This window comes from Seriola dumerili, unplaced genomic scaffold, assembly GCF_002260705.1.
Source record: "Seriola dumerili isolate Sdu_G_001 unplaced genomic scaffold, Sdu_1.0 BDQW01000242.1, whole genome shotgun sequence".
Lineage (NCBI taxonomy): Eukaryota > Metazoa > Chordata > Actinopteri > Carangiformes > Carangidae > Seriola > Seriola dumerili.
The window spans coordinates 2,708,931-2,726,676 of NW_019174497.1; the positions used below are offsets into that span (position 1 = coordinate 2,708,931).

Below are 17,746 nucleotides of genomic sequence, written 5' to 3' on the forward strand. Positions count from 1 at the left end.
TTTAGCACGTCATATGTGAGGGTTTATTATTAGTAAATATAAACAGACAAAGGGTTAGATATATAAATATTCTGGCGCACGTATCCATGTATCAAAACCAGTTTAGTTTGAGTGTGCAGTATTCAGAGAGAAAAGAGGAGGATATAAACAACAACACATTTACAGTGGAATGAATTAAAGAGCCTCACTTTGTTGTTTGGTATTGTACAGTGCAGTTGAAAAGGACACAGCATGTTTTTGAACTGCAGGGTCTCTCCGAACAACAGGACCCCAATTCATATGTTAACCACACCAATTATTTGCATACGATCCCCCAATTATAAAAGCTAATGAGAAGATTATGGGAAACGCGCGCTGATGCCGACGCGCAGAATTTCCATTGTGATCCAGTAGCTGCAGATAAAAGGCCTGTGAGAGGTATTAGTCAAAGCCAGTGAACATTCAACCTCATACATAACAGCTATAGTTCGCTGCTAATGCCTGTCCACTACATTAGCTGTGAATCCATAAAGTAATCAAAGACAGCTGCCGGATGTTTCTCTCAGCTTTTGTGTTAGGCAGAGGACAGCAGAGGACTATTAGTGATAACTTTGTTTTACATTCAAATCCTGTTTGATTGTGACTTTCTAAACTTTGGTTGAAGGACTGTCTATGTTCTACAGAAGGGCCTTTTGAAGCAACCTCCAACTCCCCTGTAGATGTTTAATGGCACAGAGAAATGGGCATGAAGCCCTGGGTGTGAATGGAAGTCAGAGACATCCTGAGCTGCAGCGGGAGAAGCCGGCAGCCTCAGAAAAATAAACTCTTCCAACCGTATCCGTTTTCTCATCACCACCTTCCTGAGTGCTGAGCCATTCTCATCATTATACCCCCACTTTCAACCGTCTGTAGGGGATCCCCGCTGCTCCATTAAGGCCATAGCGAGGCTCACAAACCCCTGATTGCCTGAACCATCAATAGTACTGATTATGGGAGTTAATTAGGGTGCCTGGCATGAGAGACTTGTCTTTCATCATAGATGTTAAAACTGTGCGCTACTGATGCAACAGCAGTGATTCTGTTCGTGTTGCAGTGTTGCATCACCATTGTTTGGCAGAGACAATATCTTTTCTAGCGGTTAGCATAAAGCATATGCTGTAGTATTATCTGATGCTGTAAGGGAAATTCAGCTTTTTTTCCTCCTGCTGACTGCTACTGGTGTGTTTCAATGCTCAGTGCTCGTGCCCCTGTCAGCTCCATCTGTGTGCTCAGACGTGTCCTGACCTGCACGTTCTGTGGCCAGTGTGCATGAATGTGTCTTTGCCTATGTGCTATGTCTCTGACATGTGCACAAAACCAATTAGTTTTGGGATGGTGAAGGAGCTGGCCATGGGAAAATGACAATGGAGTAATTGAAGAGGCTGGCTGAATGAGAGGCCAGACAGCTCAATGCAGCTTTTACACAAGTGCTGAGTGTTTTCTCCATGGACAAAATGAGCAGAGAGAAAAGCAGCTAGTCCTGAGTGAAGGTGGTCTCATGTAGTTGTAGACAGTAATTAACATTACAGCCTTTCGCTGTGCTCACATTGTTTTCTTCTGTAGAAATGCAACTAGTTAGTTTGTGTACTGGCATTTTAAGGTCCTTAACAGTGATTTTGCACATTTCAGCCTCTTTTAATACAATTCATACAGGGTTAGGATTAACCCTAACCCTGTACACTTTACACTATAGCTAACCTCACTATTGTGTAACTGTCATTCATTTCGTAACTGTACAGAAATCAGTTGAAACATCAGTCAAGTTATTGTTTCATGCTAATGCAGTTTAATTGCAGATTGGTTCAAAAAAAGCAAAAACACATTTCAATGTGACTTTGATGATTACGTGAGTCAACCGAGTTACAAAGAGTCTTTCACATCTCAAGGAAATAAATGGAAACCAATGGCTGCCTGAAGCATTCAGGAAACTCCACAGACAAATACCAAACTCGGAGTCAAACAAACAAGGAGTCACTCTCACAGTGACAAACAAGAGATGAGAACATTCCCCTAACTTTGCTGTTCCCCTCAGCTGTAGCAGCATTTTAGCGATTTTCGGCTCATTGTTTTGGTCTTACAGCCTGCAACTTTACTGTTTTTGGTTCACTCTCACCGCTCTCAGCAGGCAGCTGCTCTCAGCAAAAAAGCTTGACAAATTCACTGTACGCTACCTGATCAGCACCAAATGGCAAACAGACACAGTTAGCAACTAGCTGGTGAACATGGTGGAGTATTTAGGAGCTAAAGAGCCAGGTGCTTCCTTCAGGAATTGGTAGGGACCAAAAATTGAGCTAAAAGGTGAGTGAATATTGGACATACTGTACAACCCAAAATGAATGCTAAAGTTGCTCCACTTCTGTTGGATGTGTTTGTTCAACACATCTATTTAAAAGGTGATTATATGTCAATTTTTACAGCTTGTATCCACTGCCACCATGTGGACAGAAAATCTGTGAATGCAGGTTTAAGGAGCTAAAACTTTCACTGGTAAAATCACTGGTATGGTCCTTTAAGTTCTAGGGTTGTCTTCATGAGGCAGCGCCTTTAGTAACTATTGTATTGAGTTTTCTAAGTAAGACAGCAGCTCAGTTTATTATCCTCTTGGCCGCATCTGTTTTGAAAAATAGCTAAAAATCCTCACTGGAAGTGTCCTTCCCAACCTGTCGTGTTTCTCTCTAAGAGACCATTTACTGTTCGATTTTTATCTGCCGTCTGACAGCTTCTGGCACAGCACTCCAAACAGTGCTGTGGTTTTATCTTGGCCTCAGCAGTCTGTACTGAAATGAGCTTTATTGACTTTGGCTTTTCCAGTTCTGTCAGCACAAGATGCATAGGAAGGTTCAACAATAGTGATGGATATCTTCTGATTGTGTGTCCCCTCAAAGAATTGTATTTTTAACTGAAATGTGGGCTTTGAATTGTAGTTTCTTCTTTAAGATGCAGGACTACTTTAACTTAAGCTCAGAGTACGCTCATTATGCAAACTTTTGCCTTATAGGACATCGCTAAAGTGAAGGTTTTAGAATTCAGACCAAGAAAACTCCACTAGTTAACATGAATAGGGTGAAGTCTGGCTATTTCTCATCATTTTTATGTTCACCATTCAGTCAGGATGTGAGTAGTTTCAAGCCCTGGTGGCTGGTTCATCGTCCCCACTTGAGAGGGATGTGAGGGTTTGGCCTGTATCACTGCAGCTCACGGGGATAATTATAGCGCACACAAACAAACAAATAGTGGCGCACATATACAGTATGCACACAAAGACACACACATGCTGACCAGCTGGAGCTGAGCTGCTACACCTCATTAAATTGGGAAATGAATCCTGAATGAAGCCCTGGCTCTTTTCCAGATAAGAATCATCAGGCTTTTGGGGATTCACCATAAAATTTATAATTAACACATTTATTCTCTCGCTGTCACAGGCCTGAGACTATGCATTGCCAAGTTCAGGCTGTACTTTATTTATTCATTTATTTATATAAAAAATATAGTTTTTAGTTGTTTTTTTTTTACATACTTTGACAAAGTTTTAGATGGAAGATTGGAGCTGAGAAGTGATTACAGTATAATACCTAATGAGTAAGGTATTATACTGTAATCACTTCTCAGCTCAGCTCCACCATGAATAGATTTTGCATAAATGACACCTGATCATACATTTCTAATATAACAAGTTGTAAACAAACACTGAAGGTGAGAGTCTGCAGGTTTTCTTCTCAGAATCAGGTTCAGCACCCCTGCCTGCAGCCTGCAAATGAACTTGATGAAATCCACCCCCCACCCCACCCCCACCCTGGATCTTTTTTTGTTATGTCAGATCCTCAGATGGAGCTGCCTGATGGTGTACACAGCAGTGTGATTGGGTGCTCTGGGCGTATAATACAGGCCCTCCCTTGAGAGGTGTAGTGGAAGCTGGGGGCAGCAGACGTTAGCCTCGGTCTCTTCCCATGCTACAAGACACCAGCTTTGGGGCCGGTACTGAATCATGACTGGAGGGCAGCGCTAACAAATACATCAGTTCCCCAGAGAGGACCAGGTCAGGCTTCTGACTGCCTTGCGGTCTGGCCCGTAGTCCCAGACACAGCTTCCACCACCTCATCTGACCCACCCGACACCCAAAGAGCGGTACATCCCGGCTTCACCTTTTTAACATGGGCTTGATTTGATTCTCTCATACGGTAACCGGCTTTAATATCCCAAAATTGATAGTGTGGTTTTGTGATAACGCAGCAAATTAGTCTGCCTGAGCTCTAAATTCAGCTGTGACATTTTAATACTGTGCCAGCGGATGCCTTGGGTAAGACAGGCAGGAGAGCGAGATAAAAACAGGTCAGGCTGCTGCTGTTTAAAGACAGAAAACGACTCCTCCTAAGTTCTGTTTCCTCATTCTTTTTTATCCATCATTTGGAAGCTGTGCTCACATGCGTGTAAAAATAATGAATAATACTGATCATTTCATTGTGGCAGCACTCAATTATGCAGATGAATATAAATTCAATTGAGCAAAGTCATTTTGACTCAGTAGTTGGTATTATTCTCTGAAGCTTGAATAATGTTCTGGTTTTGATGACCATGACAGTGATAATTTTAAACATTTTTTTGAATTGCTTCTGGTTGGATGAAGGTGTGACATGGCAGCACTCGAGCTGCCTGGCAACAAGAGGAAAAATTATAACCTGCTATGTTTAATACACACATTTGTGTTTCAGTTTCCTGTCTATTCCCCGTGCGTCCGCCATGCACCACTAGAGTTGTGATGGAGGCGTAATGAGATTACAATGTGTAACAAAAGACAATCCTCACTTCATTAACAGTTAATCAGTGGCCAGTTAGCCTTTCAGTTCAGTTTGTTCAAACCTGCAAACAAGTCACCTCGCTTGAACCTGAACACCCTGATGAACTTTTACCATCTGTCCCCACTGAACAGACGTCACAGATGTAAGATCTGTCCCATCACTCATGATTGATCCCACTACAACATGACATCTCATGAAATCATGATGTTTCAGGGTCTGAAATCTGACCTCATTGCAGATCAGTTTGCTTCCGGTTTAGTCAGTCAGTCAGTCAGTCAGTCAGATAAAGCTGAGAGGGGAATGGAAAGTGAAGTGAGTGTCCTCCTGCCTTGTCCCTTGGCTTGTCATCTGCCGGCTGATGTGATCGATATGGCAGAGAAGCCTAATGGCATCATGGCCACGGCAGTGATTAGCTGAGCAAAATGAGCCCATGTGGGCCGTGTCGGTCCCTGTTGGAGTGCACTAGATCAAAAAGATAGCTTCCAGCAAACTGCACTGCATGGCAACTAAAATCGATCTGTGGCCAGAGCTATATGTGTCTGTCTCGCCCATTCTCCCTTTGTCTCTCTCTCAGCAGCTGATGGACACAAAATGGAACAAACTCAGTATTATGATTGATAGCCTCAGTAACTGGCTGTGCTACTCAACCCAGTAATCTCTGCTCGTGTTTCTACCCTCTTGTCTCTGACACTCTTTCTCTCTTTCTCTCTGTCTTTCGTAGTGTGCACGTGTCCTCAGACGGTGTGACCGAGCAGAGAGGCAGGGAGTCGCCGCATTTGGGGGCAGACCTTCACGTCACACGCCGATGATGGAGAGGAGGAGGATGGACTTAGCACTGCTAGTGCTGTTAATGGGACACCTCGCCACCGCGCTGGAGGTCCCACTAGACCGTAAGACAACAGAGCAACACACCACACAACACATTCAGCTGAGGGAAATTGACTGATGTTCGGTGTCAGTTTTATGTTGAAGCAATTAATTGATTAGTGGATCGGCAGGAAATTAAATTCTCAAATATGAGGATTTTCTGGGTTTTTTTTCACATAAGACAAACTCTCTATGTTTGGGTTTTAAAATGTTGGCGGGATAATTGGGCTCTCAGACATGAATGTGGTGTATGATATGCGAATGGTGTTGATCTTCTCAACTGACTCCTAGCAAGAAAGCAAATAAGCATTTTGCCAAAATCTAGAACTATTCCTTCTTAATCTATTAACACATTTGAGAAGCTGGAACTAGCAAATATTTTTTATTTTTCCTTGAAATGAAATGAACTGAAACTGATCATTCGATTATAAAAATAGTTGCAGATTAATTTTCTGTCGATCAACTCATTGTTTCAGATCTACATTTACTTATTTAACTATGTATCTATATATAATTTGATAATACCTATTAGTAAGGTTATATTCCTGTTTTTCTAGCAGGTCATTTTTTTTATTATTGGAGGAAACTCACTACATGTTGTTGCATTGGTTTTATAAAGCAAACAGTTAGACACCATATTCCTGGCTGTGACTGATGTGGAAAAGAAAAGAGTTTTCCAGACTGACCTGCAGCCCTGCAGCCTGATGTCTCTGTGCTACAGCTGTAGATCTTCTATGTATTGTTTGGTTGGTTGGAGCTGTTTACCACTGGAGGCTGGCATTCCTCATCTGGGAACTGGCCTTGTCCAGAGCTTGTTCTGAAGCATAAATAATGCAGGAAGATATTTTCCCCCACTAATGTCTGGCTCTCTTTACTGTCACAATTTTTCTTTCTTGTTTGCTGGTTCTTGGGGAAAACACTAAAGTTCTGGAAGGATGTAAGTGTCAAACCAGTGTGAATTCACTGCAGAGGTTGTGCTTGCAGTTTTTTTGTCTTGCACTAAGGGTTATATTTGACTTTTTGACTATATTTTTTTATGTTATAAGATGCTGAGTGTGATTTGCTGTGAACTTAGTATATTGCATGCATTGATCCCTTTGTTTTTTTTATTTTGTTTGCCGTTTTTCTTCTTGTGTTCCTGCAGTGGTAGAGTGTTTTTCATAGAGCCATATTGCAAACAGCATGAGTTCTTATGTCATTTGTTCTGTTATAGTCCATTAGTTATCTCCCCAGCACTGACGGGAATACATTAAGCATCAGATCATTGCAATAAAGTGAAATGTACCTGAGCGTTCTGCATGCCTTTTCTGCCGCTGTACGTGTTCTGAGAGGTTTTTTTGTGTGTCTGTCAGCAAACAGCTGTGTGTTTGAGTCAGTGTGGTAAGTCCGCATGTGACTGGTAATGACTGCTTGTGTGGTCAATACAGCAACTGAAAAAGAGCTTAGCTGTGCAGTAAAGGTCATGATTAAATATCATCCTCTTTCTGATCGCTTCTAGTGCCGCAGCCGCCGACCATAACTCACCAATCTCCCAAGGATTACATCATAGACCCACGGGAGAACATTATAATCCACTGTGAGGCGAAGGGAAAGCCTCATCCCAGGTAGGAATCTGTCAACTGCGATTTTGCATTCATGATGCTGTTAGAAGAAGACAAAAATATTCTAGGTGTGGATTCAACACCCACCTATCAAATTTTCTGTAAGAAGCCTCAGCTGACAGCAGCGCTCCAGAAATTCAGTCTAAGGTGTGATAGGTGCAGGTCTGGTTTATACAAACCTTATGATAAATAAAGAATATTTTTATTCCAGTACATGCTGCCCTTGCCAGAGGCTAGTATGAGCTAATGCTTTCGAATCCCTTGCTCCAAATTATGCTACCCTCCATCCTTTATTTATCTGAGTGTAAGACCTAATTAATTTGCTGGCACCAACACCAGCCTGCACACATGTTTGTATTCAGCTCATTGGCAAAATACATTTCTTAGCCCTGAACCTTCACTTACGCTAAAACTAAGTCTTATGTAACCGTCAGAATCCCTCATGAAGAACTGAAACATAAAAGAGTTTGCACAACCAAATATTTTTAAAATGCTCATTTAAAGTCCCTGAAAACTTGAAGTCAAATCTTAGTCAAAAGAAAGGGAAGAAAACGGTTAAAGCTAATCTGTTTCATCAGGATTTAATCAGATTTGATTGGACTGATTGGTGATCGGTTGAAATGCGAAGAAAAAATTTCATCATACAATTTGTTATCAAGGAATATCAGCTCATAACACTGGTTTGCTTTTTTTTTGTTTTTTTGTTCAGTTTCTCCTGGACGAGAAATGGGATCCACTATGACATCGACCAAGACCCCAATGTGGCCATGAAGCCCCACTCTGGGACCCTGGTGGTGGACATCAGCAGAGAGAAGGCTGACCATTATGAGGGGGTGTACCAGTGCACAGCAAGAAACAAACATGGCACTGCTGTTTCCCACAACATAGTCGTACGACAGTCCAGTGAGTGCAGCACAGTCGAGGATAACGTTTCATTTTTCTTTTCTTCCATCGTCTTAACACCATGCATATCTTACATCATATTAAATAAATTCTTTTCTTTTCTTTTCTTTTTCCAACAATTAAGTTGCATTTTCCATCATAAGAGCACTCCTGGAAGGTAAAGGTGCATGTAGAAAGCAGCATGTTTTATTTTGCAGGATCTAGGAGTGGATAGAGCTGAACGTCCCTTTGTATTTTTCCTCCAGCATATTGTTATTCACTCAGGCACCATCCCTCTTACCTCGCCTCGTCACCTCTGTCATCATGTCAGCGACAGTCCATTAGCAGCCGTCAAATTATGACACTCCTCGTCCACTCATGTATGTTTCCATTTTTCCAACCAATCCAGGGTCCCCTTTGTGGTCGAAGGAGAAAATCAAGCCAATCGTCGTTCAAGAGGGCGTGTCCTTGGTGCTGCCGTGCCGACCCCCTGCTGGCCTGCCCCCTCCCATAATATTCTGGATGGACAATAGTGAGCACCTCAGTCATGGAAGATTTTTATTTATTTATTTTTTTTTAGCTGAGCATGCACATGATAATTTATCACATTATATAAAATACTGTTGCAGATAAAAATGACTTCATCTCTAAAGTGATACATACTGTGCTTTAGTTGACAAAACAATCTCGCCACAATTCAGATCATTTAGCATCTGTTGAAGAGCTTTTGATCATATCACATGATCTTCCTCAGTAGAGTTTGAAAAGTAGATTTTCAAATTTCCAATTTTCTAAGCAATTTAAAAACTTACCTTCCATGTCGACTCAAACATTTTGATTACAACTTCATTCTTGACACAGGAGTTGCAGGAACAATCTCACCACAAGCTCCACTATGTAGCTGTTCTGGAGCTTTTTAACCGTATTGTATCTATTTATCATCAGAAGCGAAAGCTCCAGAACAGCTACTGAGCGGACCTGGTGATGAGATTGTTTTGTCAGCAGCAGTTTGGTTTAATTTCTTTAGGTTTTGATATTTCTATCTCTGAGATTGCTGCCTCCACCTCAAAACAAATTGTGTCTCTTACTTTGGATAATCTAGAGAATACACTGTCAACAGAGGCTGTTTCTTCTGGAGAAAATTGTTTTTTTTCCCTATAATTTGGACGAACTGGTCCTTTAAAAGAAGGCAGCACATGCAGCAGAGTACATATTTAAACTGCTGTACACATGAGAGTATTTTAAAATGCTGTACATTTCAGACTTCCAGAGGCTGCCTCAGAGCGCCAGGGTGTCCCAGTCCCTGAACGGAGACCTTTACTTCGCTAATGTGCTCCGAGAGGATTCCAGGAACGACTATATCTGCTACGCCCGCTTCCCACACACACAAACCATCCAGCAGAAACAACCCATCACCGTCAAGGTCCTTAACCGTAAGTCTGACTCTCTGTGAGGAGAAGAAAACGCCGAAAAGCACTGAAGGTGTAATGAGGTAGTATGACTGAGATGAATAGAGTGCCAGTGTGTGTGTGTGTGTGTGTGTGTGTGTGTGTGTGTGTGTGTGTGTGTGTGTGTGTGTGTGTGAGAGAGACAGTTCAATTACAGTAGTATGTGCAAGCATGGCTGTGTAGGAGGGAGACAGCATTTCCTATCTCTAATCCCATCCTGAGAGAGGCCAGTGGTCGACGTCCCACTGAAAAGACATATTGTCAGAGCTCTCATGGCGCCATGCTGCCAAGCAGGCGATCATTTTATTTCTTCTGTGAGACGTCTGCCCCAACAACAAAGGCCGCTCTCATTCAGTGTAGCATTTGTTGTTGTAACATGACGGCAGACTGTTCCCACAAGATTCTTATGATGATCATTCCCAATCTCTGACTTTTAGATAATTTCAAGTTTTGTTGTGTCAGTTTTAATTTCATGTTGCATGTTTTTTTGTTCTGACGATTTCAACTTGTGGCGTGTGTGATTTTTCTGTTGTGTTACAGTGGATGCAATCAATGACACAATGGCAGCTTTTTACAATGACACTGATTTATTTAGTGGTGAGTTTTGGCACCCCCTAGTGTTTACTCCCCCAACCTAGTGCTCCAAACTCAAACTTACCCACTAACACTAACCCTTCATCCTGACAACCCCAAGGCTTTGTTCAATCACACTGATTTATTTCGGGGTGGGATTTGGCACCCTCTAGTGTTTACCCCCAACACAGAGCTGTGAACTGTAGCTGTTACCCATTGACACTAACCTTTAGACCCAAGACTCCCAAGTTAATTCTGTATCCCTCCCTCACTCCTGCTCTATCCAATCAAAACCCCTTTGACATCTATTCACTTCCTCCTACGAGCTGCTTAAACTAGCACTGCATGACGATTCCAGCATCGCCTGAGCTGCTTACACACCTTGGTCAACAGCTGTAGTCTCGACAATCAGAACAGAGCTACAACTACATATCAACTAAATATAAAGTAGTTAGGTGATAATTTGAACGTATTAACAATGATAAACATTAACACAACAACTCCTTAAAGTATAGTACATATAAGTATAGTAAGGTATAAGTATGTATGTTAAAATTCTTCCTTTCTGTTTGCCTTGCCTCTCAAACAACCAGCTGCAGTCTTCATCTCTAAAATCACTCTTCCCCTGCTGCTCTGCCTAATTTTAGAGCGCACCTAGTTGTTAATCTTCCTGTCTCCAGCTATTTTCATCTCACTTCATTTTGTCATTGCTCAGTTTGTCTCTCTGTTAAAACATTATCATAAACAATTACATTTTTATGTTTTAGTTTTAGTTTAGCAGATTACTTGTTTGCTATCTCAGTCGCAGTAGAAAGCAGATCTTCATGTCTTTAAAATTAACTTCTGATAATTGATAGTCTTTATTATAACTGGTCATTAAAAACCCACAGGAAGCAGCACAGTAGAACACAACATGGCAATAAAATTAACATCTAACCTAACAACAGACCACAGAGTATGGCCAAGGATTGAGATCTTCGCTGTCTTATGAACTGATGCAGAGGAGATGCTGATAGTTTTCTTTGTGGATCCGTTTGTGTGTGTGTGTGTGTGTGTGTGTGACTATAGAAGACCCCGTGGAGGAGAGGAAGCCAACCTTCCTCATCCCATCTGGCCCCTCCAGCTCCAAGATGGTGTTGAGAGGACAGGTGCTGGAGATCGAGTGCATTGCAGAGGGACTGTAAGTGAAAGAATCGGCCATTACTTCAGTCCCAAAAGCCTCAAGTGTCCACCTGTTCAAGTGTCATCGTCACTCTTTGCCTTTTCCCACTCTCTCTCCCGCTTTGAATCCAGGCCCACCCCCGACCTCTCCTGGACCAAAGTGAGCGGCGATTTCCCGGCCAAGCGCACATTCTTCCTGCACTACCAGAAGACGCTGCGTATCGTGAACGTGTCGGAATCAGACGCGGGAGAGTACCGCTGCACCGCCAGAAATCGGCACGGCTCAGTGCACCACACCATCCGTGTCACAGTCAAAGGTGCGTCAGTGATGAAACGCACACTGTCCAAACGGGCCAGACCTCCCTGTTGGCGGTTCATTCGCTCATTCTTTCTGTCACTTCATTCTCCCTCTCCCTCCGTCTCATAATTGATTTATGCACAGATGCCAACAGGGCAGTGTGTTCAGTGATTAATTCTCCAGCCTTCTGTTCTATTTTTAGCTGCTCCATATTGGATCAGCGGCGCTCCCAGGAACCTTGTCCTAGCTCCAGGAGAGAATGGTGTTCTGACCTGCAGGGCCAGTGGCACGCCCAAGCCCTCTGTCACTTGGGCTATGAATGGCATCCCCATAGAGAGTGAGTGCAACCTGTTCCTTTTGACTAAAGCTCACGCTGCTTTGAAAATATCTTTCCAGTGTATATTGCCTTTTTAATTTTTCATATAAGCTGAGTATGATATTAAATTCCATTATCTGAGACAGGATTTTATTTATTTATTTATTTATTTATTACAAATTTTAGCCACCTTGGTGTTAGCATTATTTCCTTTTGCAATGGATATTGTTTGATATTTACAGTTCATATGTCTTTTTTTTTTCTATTTTACAATGACAAACCTCTCAGTTGCATCAGTGTCGTATTTTATCGTAAAGGATTAGTTCAACATTACCTGAACTCGTTTGCTTATCTTATCTACGACCACCTAAAAAAAAAATAGTCCCTGCACACACCCAACTGTAAAACCACAGCCTGTTGTTTTCACATTTTGTTTTTGTGAAGATTAAACAAACAAGATGTAATGTGCTAGCTGTTTCCAGTCTTTATGCTAAGCTTTGCTGTTAGTGTACAGACATCAGAATGGAATGTATTTTATCATCTAACTCTCATAAGAATAGGAAGAAATTTCCCAGAATATAAAAAAATGAAATTAAAAGTCATCTGTTTTTCACATATATTGACTTTAACTGAAATTCACAAAGCCAGAGTTACATCTTACAACCCCCTGTCACCCACAAACAGATTCCCCTAGAGATCTTAGCAGAAAGGTGGAAGACGACACCATCATCTTCACTGATGTACAGACTGGATCCAGCGCCGTCTATCAGTGTAACGTCTCCAACGACTATGGTTACCTGCTGTCCAACGCCTTTGTCAATGTCCTCTGTAAGTTCACTACACTGGATCCATTTGTATTTGAATGCTGTTTTCCATTTACATTGATTTCTGGAGTCTAATAACATGTCAATAATTGCTGCTGCCTCACTGCAGCGGAGCCGCCCAGAGTGCTGACACCAGCCAACAAAGTCTACCAGGTCATCAAAAATCACCGGGCCCTGATGGACTGTGCTTCCTTTGGGTCACCCATCCCTAAAATTACATGGTGAGTTAATGAACTTTTACAGAGGATTTTATGCTATTATGCTTCAAAGGCTCAAAGTGCTTGCCTCTCTCTCTCTCTCTCTCTCTCTCTCTCTCTCTCTCTCTCAGGTTCAAAGACAGTCGGTCCAGCACCCTGGACGGAGATCCTTACATCCTGCACGACAACGGGACTTTAGAGATTCACATCGCTCAGTCCCGAAACAGTGGCAAATATACCTGCGTGGCCAGAAACACCCTTGGTATCTATGAGAATCACGTCTACTTGGAGGTCAAAGGTGAGAATGTTTCTGTGCATACAAGTAACAAACGCACTGCTGTTGTAATTACAGTTTGAGATTCATAAAATAAAAACTACTGACAAAAGAATCTCACCACAAGGTCCGCTCAGGAGCTGCTCTGGAGATTATGGATCGGTTGGCTGTTTCCCTCTGTTTCCAGTCTTTATGCTAAGCAAGCTAACAAGATGCTGTCTCCAGCTTTGTATTTAGGCTGTGGTCAAAAGGTCTTTTTTTTTCTTCGTATAAGTGGCAGCCATGATAAGAGCTGGTCCAATTCTCTAAACGCTGAGGAAAGGAGCTTCAATGCTTCCTATCTTATCACCTTTAAGATAGGGTACACCTTCCTTTACGAAAGGAAAGGAGATAATGCTGTCTCACAATTGCTTGCGACAGCAACATTTAAAGCATCATTGTAGTTTAACCCCGGCAGACCCACGAAAATGTAGAAACAACAAAGCATCTACTGTATTTTATGCTTGAGACACGATGCAAAACTTGTGTCTCAATCCATGTAAGATTGGCTGAGCTCCAAATCCATAAATATAGATTTCTTCTCTTTCAAATCCAGTTAGGAGTCATCTTGAAGAACAAGCATACTGAATTTCTAGTTAACAATATCACAATCATAAAAAGATAATATGTCCATACATTTTGTTTAATTTGTGCAATGCACTAAAAATTTATTTTCTCTACTTAACAAATGTATTAAAAAGGCCAAGAGTACCTATGCCAGGAAACTCTATATACTTAAATGCCTGAATATAATTTATTCTGGCCCCTTCCTTATTTTTATTTAATTATTATTTTAATGGCTTAACTTTCTCTACTTGTATATTACGTTCCTGTTATCTCATTTCAACATTTCAATCCAGTTTGTTTTCTTTTCGTGGTTAGGAAAGGAGTATTCAGGAGTACAAGCTTCTCATCTAACCTTCAGCAAGAAAGTGAATACCCAAAACTGTTGAACTGCTAGCTGCTAACTTTAAATGGACATCTGTTGGTATTTTTAATATTTTATATTCGTTAGATTCATTTATTAATCAAAGAAAGCCTGTAGATTTTTGTAAAGGAAATAATCTTTAGTTGAACCCTAATATAAACCTTTTAAGTTTAGCCAATTCCAAACTCATGGCGTGAAGAATACTGATCGGGTTTATAGAATTAATTTTTGATTGTCCCTAAGCTCCTTCCTCCCCTCCCATCAGAGCCCACCTGGATCCTGAGGCAGCCGGAGTACAAAGAGATCCAGAGGGGCAGGTCTGTGGTGTTTGAGTGTAAGGTGAAACACGACCCGTCACTCATCCCCACCATGACCTGGCTCAAAGATGACGGAGAGCTGCCTGATGATGAAAGGTCAGAGCTGGTTTCTCACTTTCTAGACCATTAATCTTGTGTTTGCTGTCACTCTGCATCAGATGTAATGGATCTAGTCATTATTTGTTAAGCCCACTTTCCTTACACGAGATCTTACCGGTCGAGGCAGATGGCCGCCCACCCTGAGCCTGGTTCTGCTCGAGATCTCTGCCTCTTAAAAGGAAGTTTTTTTCCCCTTTCTCGTACTGGTTTATTCATTGCTTGACTGCCTGGCGGTAAAACAAGTGAAATAACTTTAGCATTATATATAATCTGAAGGTGCTGATCCGTCTGTATGAACTGCTCTTCTTGACAGATTAATTGTAGACTCTGACAGCCTCACCATCACTGACGTGACAGAGAGCGATGCGGGCAAGTACACCTGCATCATGAACACCACTCTGGACCATGATTCAGCCAGCGCTGAACTCACTGTTGTTGGTATGTACCGCTTGGCAGAGGCTATTTTTCACTGACTGGTAAAACAAACTCACAAATGATTAAAGTGTAACCTCTCTCCATCTCAGGTCTTCCCAGAAAAGTGAATCTGTCACATAACTTACACAACAGATTGAATTTCAGCCCTTCAAGGTTAATTGCCTGAGAGTTTACTTAAGAGGGTTGGGGCGGATTTAATCAGCTATCCTGTCAGCAGCATGAATATTTAACTGTTGCCTTCTTAGCGAGCCAGATAATCTTTATTTTCTTATGGCTGACTGACCACTAAACTCCCTGTTTCACTCCTGCCCTCCCACCCGGCAGAGGTCACACCAACACCAGCTGTTGTCTACGGTAAAGCTGCAGTGCGCACGAGCACCCAGATGTGCTCTGCTGATGCGGCCTTGTGTTGTTCGTCGGATGTTTCTGTTTAGTGAAGCATGTTGTGGCCTGAAGATGCTTTTTGTTTTTGACAGTCACAGAATATGTTCTATTTTTTCTTTTTCATTTTGATCTGCCAACATTGATTTGTTTTTGTTTTTTTCAGAATTTTTTTGTAAGTGTATGTTTTTACATTTTTGTAAGTTTGTAAGTTGAATGCATTAAACCACTGATGCAAAAATTAAACATTTAGGCAAAGGGGAAGCAATTTCCTCTCACACTTCAATGCGAAACAATTTATAAAGCAAACATCTCTCCATTTCACCACTTGGGATATTTTTGAAATGCACCATTTGCTCTTCACTCATTTATTCAAAGCATGCATTTCACTTTATCACTGCAATTCCAAAACATGAGCATCAATTTAGACTCTCTAGTGAGCCTGAGACTCGATTTCATGCAGAGTGATTATGGAAGATGCTCGGTTGGAGCATCAGTCGTTTCATATGCATGATGCGGCGCCTGCATGTGTATCGCAGGTCGAATAACTTTGTCAAATAGAACATGTAAAGAAATAGAGGAGTAACTGAAAGGTGTGCCTGGTTCTACCAACACACTATATTATAATATCATGGAAACAAATGGATGTCAACTGTTTTGTTTGTGCTTCATCTTGTCGTGGCATGGACCCTTCATACTCTGTAACTGTAATATGAAGTGAGTGTGAATGTCGTCCCAGTACAATGTGTTAATGTTGCTCTGTTATGCATCTCCCCCCCCAGAACAACCCGACCCCCCAACTGACCTGGAGCTGACGGACCAGAAAAAGAGGAGTGTTCAGCTCACTTGGACCCCTGGGGATGAACATAACAGTCCTATTCAGAGTATGTCTTAAGTGTGTGTGTGTGTGTGAGAGAGAGAGAGCTTCTTTTTATCTTAGGCTTTGTGTTTGGGTATACACGAACCTTACCCATTATGAGTGAATTTTTAAAGGGCCATGCAACTGATTTTTACATATGAAGTTCAGTCATGTAGATTACTGCTCAGAATGTGAAAACAGTTTAAATTATGTCTTCTAACAGTGTATGTAGAATCCAGTGTTTTTGGATTCATATCCAAGGAGGTTGAGGTCTGATTTTGACCATTTTTTTCACAACATTATGAAACTGCAGGCCTAAATAGCTGGAGTAGCCTTTTAATTCATTACATTTACTGCATTTAGATGACTCACATAAGCAGAGAGTGGGGATATGTGAACAAAATCACAATGATCAATAATTAAGTCTGCAAAAAAAACAAAAATCAAAACACCCAATCCGTGTTTCGGAGAAAAATGCCACTCACCCCTGAAGGCTTGAATGGAGGCTATAGATACTTTGTAGTTTCCATTCAGTTATAATGCATTCCAGTGTTGACAAGTTTTAACAGCATAAAAAATAAAAAGAAACACCAAACAATTCATAGAAGAGTCTCAAAACACCAGTGCAGCATGTGTTACTTCTTCACTGTCCATTAGTATTGTCAGCATGTTGTATACACTCATCGTTTCACTGCTGGAGGAAGCACATAAGTAGACATGTTTTGGCAAAAGCTTTTGCTTTTTGAGAAACAATCGCCAAATAAACCTTGAGGGTATTCATTCCAGTTTTGCAAACATACTATCAGATCGTGTACAAAGTGTTCAATTATGCAAAGTGCTTGTCTTTTTCACACAGAATTCCTGATCCAGTATGAAGACTCGCTGCACCACCGAGGTCACTGGCATAATCTGACCGAGGTTCCTGGAACCAGGACGACGGCTCACCTCAAACTGTCGCCCTACGTCCACTACACCTTCAGAGTGTTTGCCTACAATGGCGTGGGTCTCAGCCGCCCCAGCTTCCCCTCCAGGATGTACAAGACAGAACCTGCAGGTAGAGACTCAAATGATTTATCGTGCCGTTTCTAAATGATTCCATCCTGACAATCAAAGCTATTTTGTGAGTAAACATATTAATGTAAGATGGATGCCTCTTTTCAGAAGCAAATGAGTATGTTGATGTGAGCCTCGGGGAAAGGTTTTCCATTGGATAATGTTTCATCTTGTCTTTATTGATATATTTTTCAGCTCCAGACGAGAACCCAGCAGGTGTTCAGGGAGTTGGAACAGAACATGACAATCTTGTAATCTCATGGAAGGTAATAAAGTTGTACAAGGCTATCCATTTTAATCCTGAGGCATTTACTGTTGTCCGGGGACCAGCATGAAACTTATGAGCTCTCCTTTGTTCTTTTCAAAATTTCTCCTTT

General features: G+C 41.6%; 1 protein-coding gene across 11 annotated transcripts in view; it reads left to right on the top strand.

Annotated features, from left to right (window-relative positions):
• Window positions 1-17,746, top strand: part of LOC111229893 (neuronal cell adhesion molecule-like) — a 44,506-nt gene that overhangs the window by 13,580 nt on the left and 13,180 nt on the right. For 4 of the 11 annotated variants that reach the window (XM_022756403.1, XM_022756410.1, XM_022756412.1 and 1 more), the window contains exons 2-20: window positions 5,539-5,707; window positions 6,610-6,621; window positions 7,183-7,288; window positions 7,995-8,188; window positions 8,577-8,699; window positions 9,430-9,600; window positions 10,156-10,212; window positions 11,257-11,368; window positions 11,482-11,666; window positions 11,850-11,984; window positions 12,648-12,791; window positions 12,897-13,008; window positions 13,116-13,282; window positions 14,491-14,638; window positions 14,955-15,079; window positions 15,401-15,430; window positions 16,240-16,341; window positions 17,173-17,370; window positions 17,565-17,635. In XM_022756403.1, the coding sequence (XP_022612124.1) occupies window positions 5,623-5,707; window positions 6,610-6,621; window positions 7,183-7,288; window positions 7,995-8,188; window positions 8,577-8,699; window positions 9,430-9,600; window positions 10,156-10,212; window positions 11,257-11,368; window positions 11,482-11,666; window positions 11,850-11,984; window positions 12,648-12,791; window positions 12,897-13,008; window positions 13,116-13,282; window positions 14,491-14,638; window positions 14,955-15,079; window positions 15,401-15,430; window positions 16,240-16,341; window positions 17,173-17,370; window positions 17,565-17,635 (2,277 nt within the window). In that variant the 5' untranslated portion in view covers window positions 5,539-5,622. The remainder of the gene's footprint in view (window positions 1-5,538; window positions 5,708-6,609; window positions 6,622-7,182; window positions 7,289-7,994; window positions 8,189-8,576; window positions 8,700-9,429; window positions 9,601-10,155; window positions 10,213-11,256; window positions 11,369-11,481; window positions 11,667-11,849; window positions 11,985-12,647; window positions 12,792-12,896; window positions 13,009-13,115; window positions 13,283-14,490; window positions 14,639-14,954; window positions 15,080-15,400; window positions 15,431-16,239; window positions 16,342-17,172; window positions 17,371-17,564; window positions 17,636-17,746) is intronic. The other 7 variants (XM_022756408.1, XM_022756414.1, XM_022756407.1 and 4 more) reach the window with 5 other exon arrangements.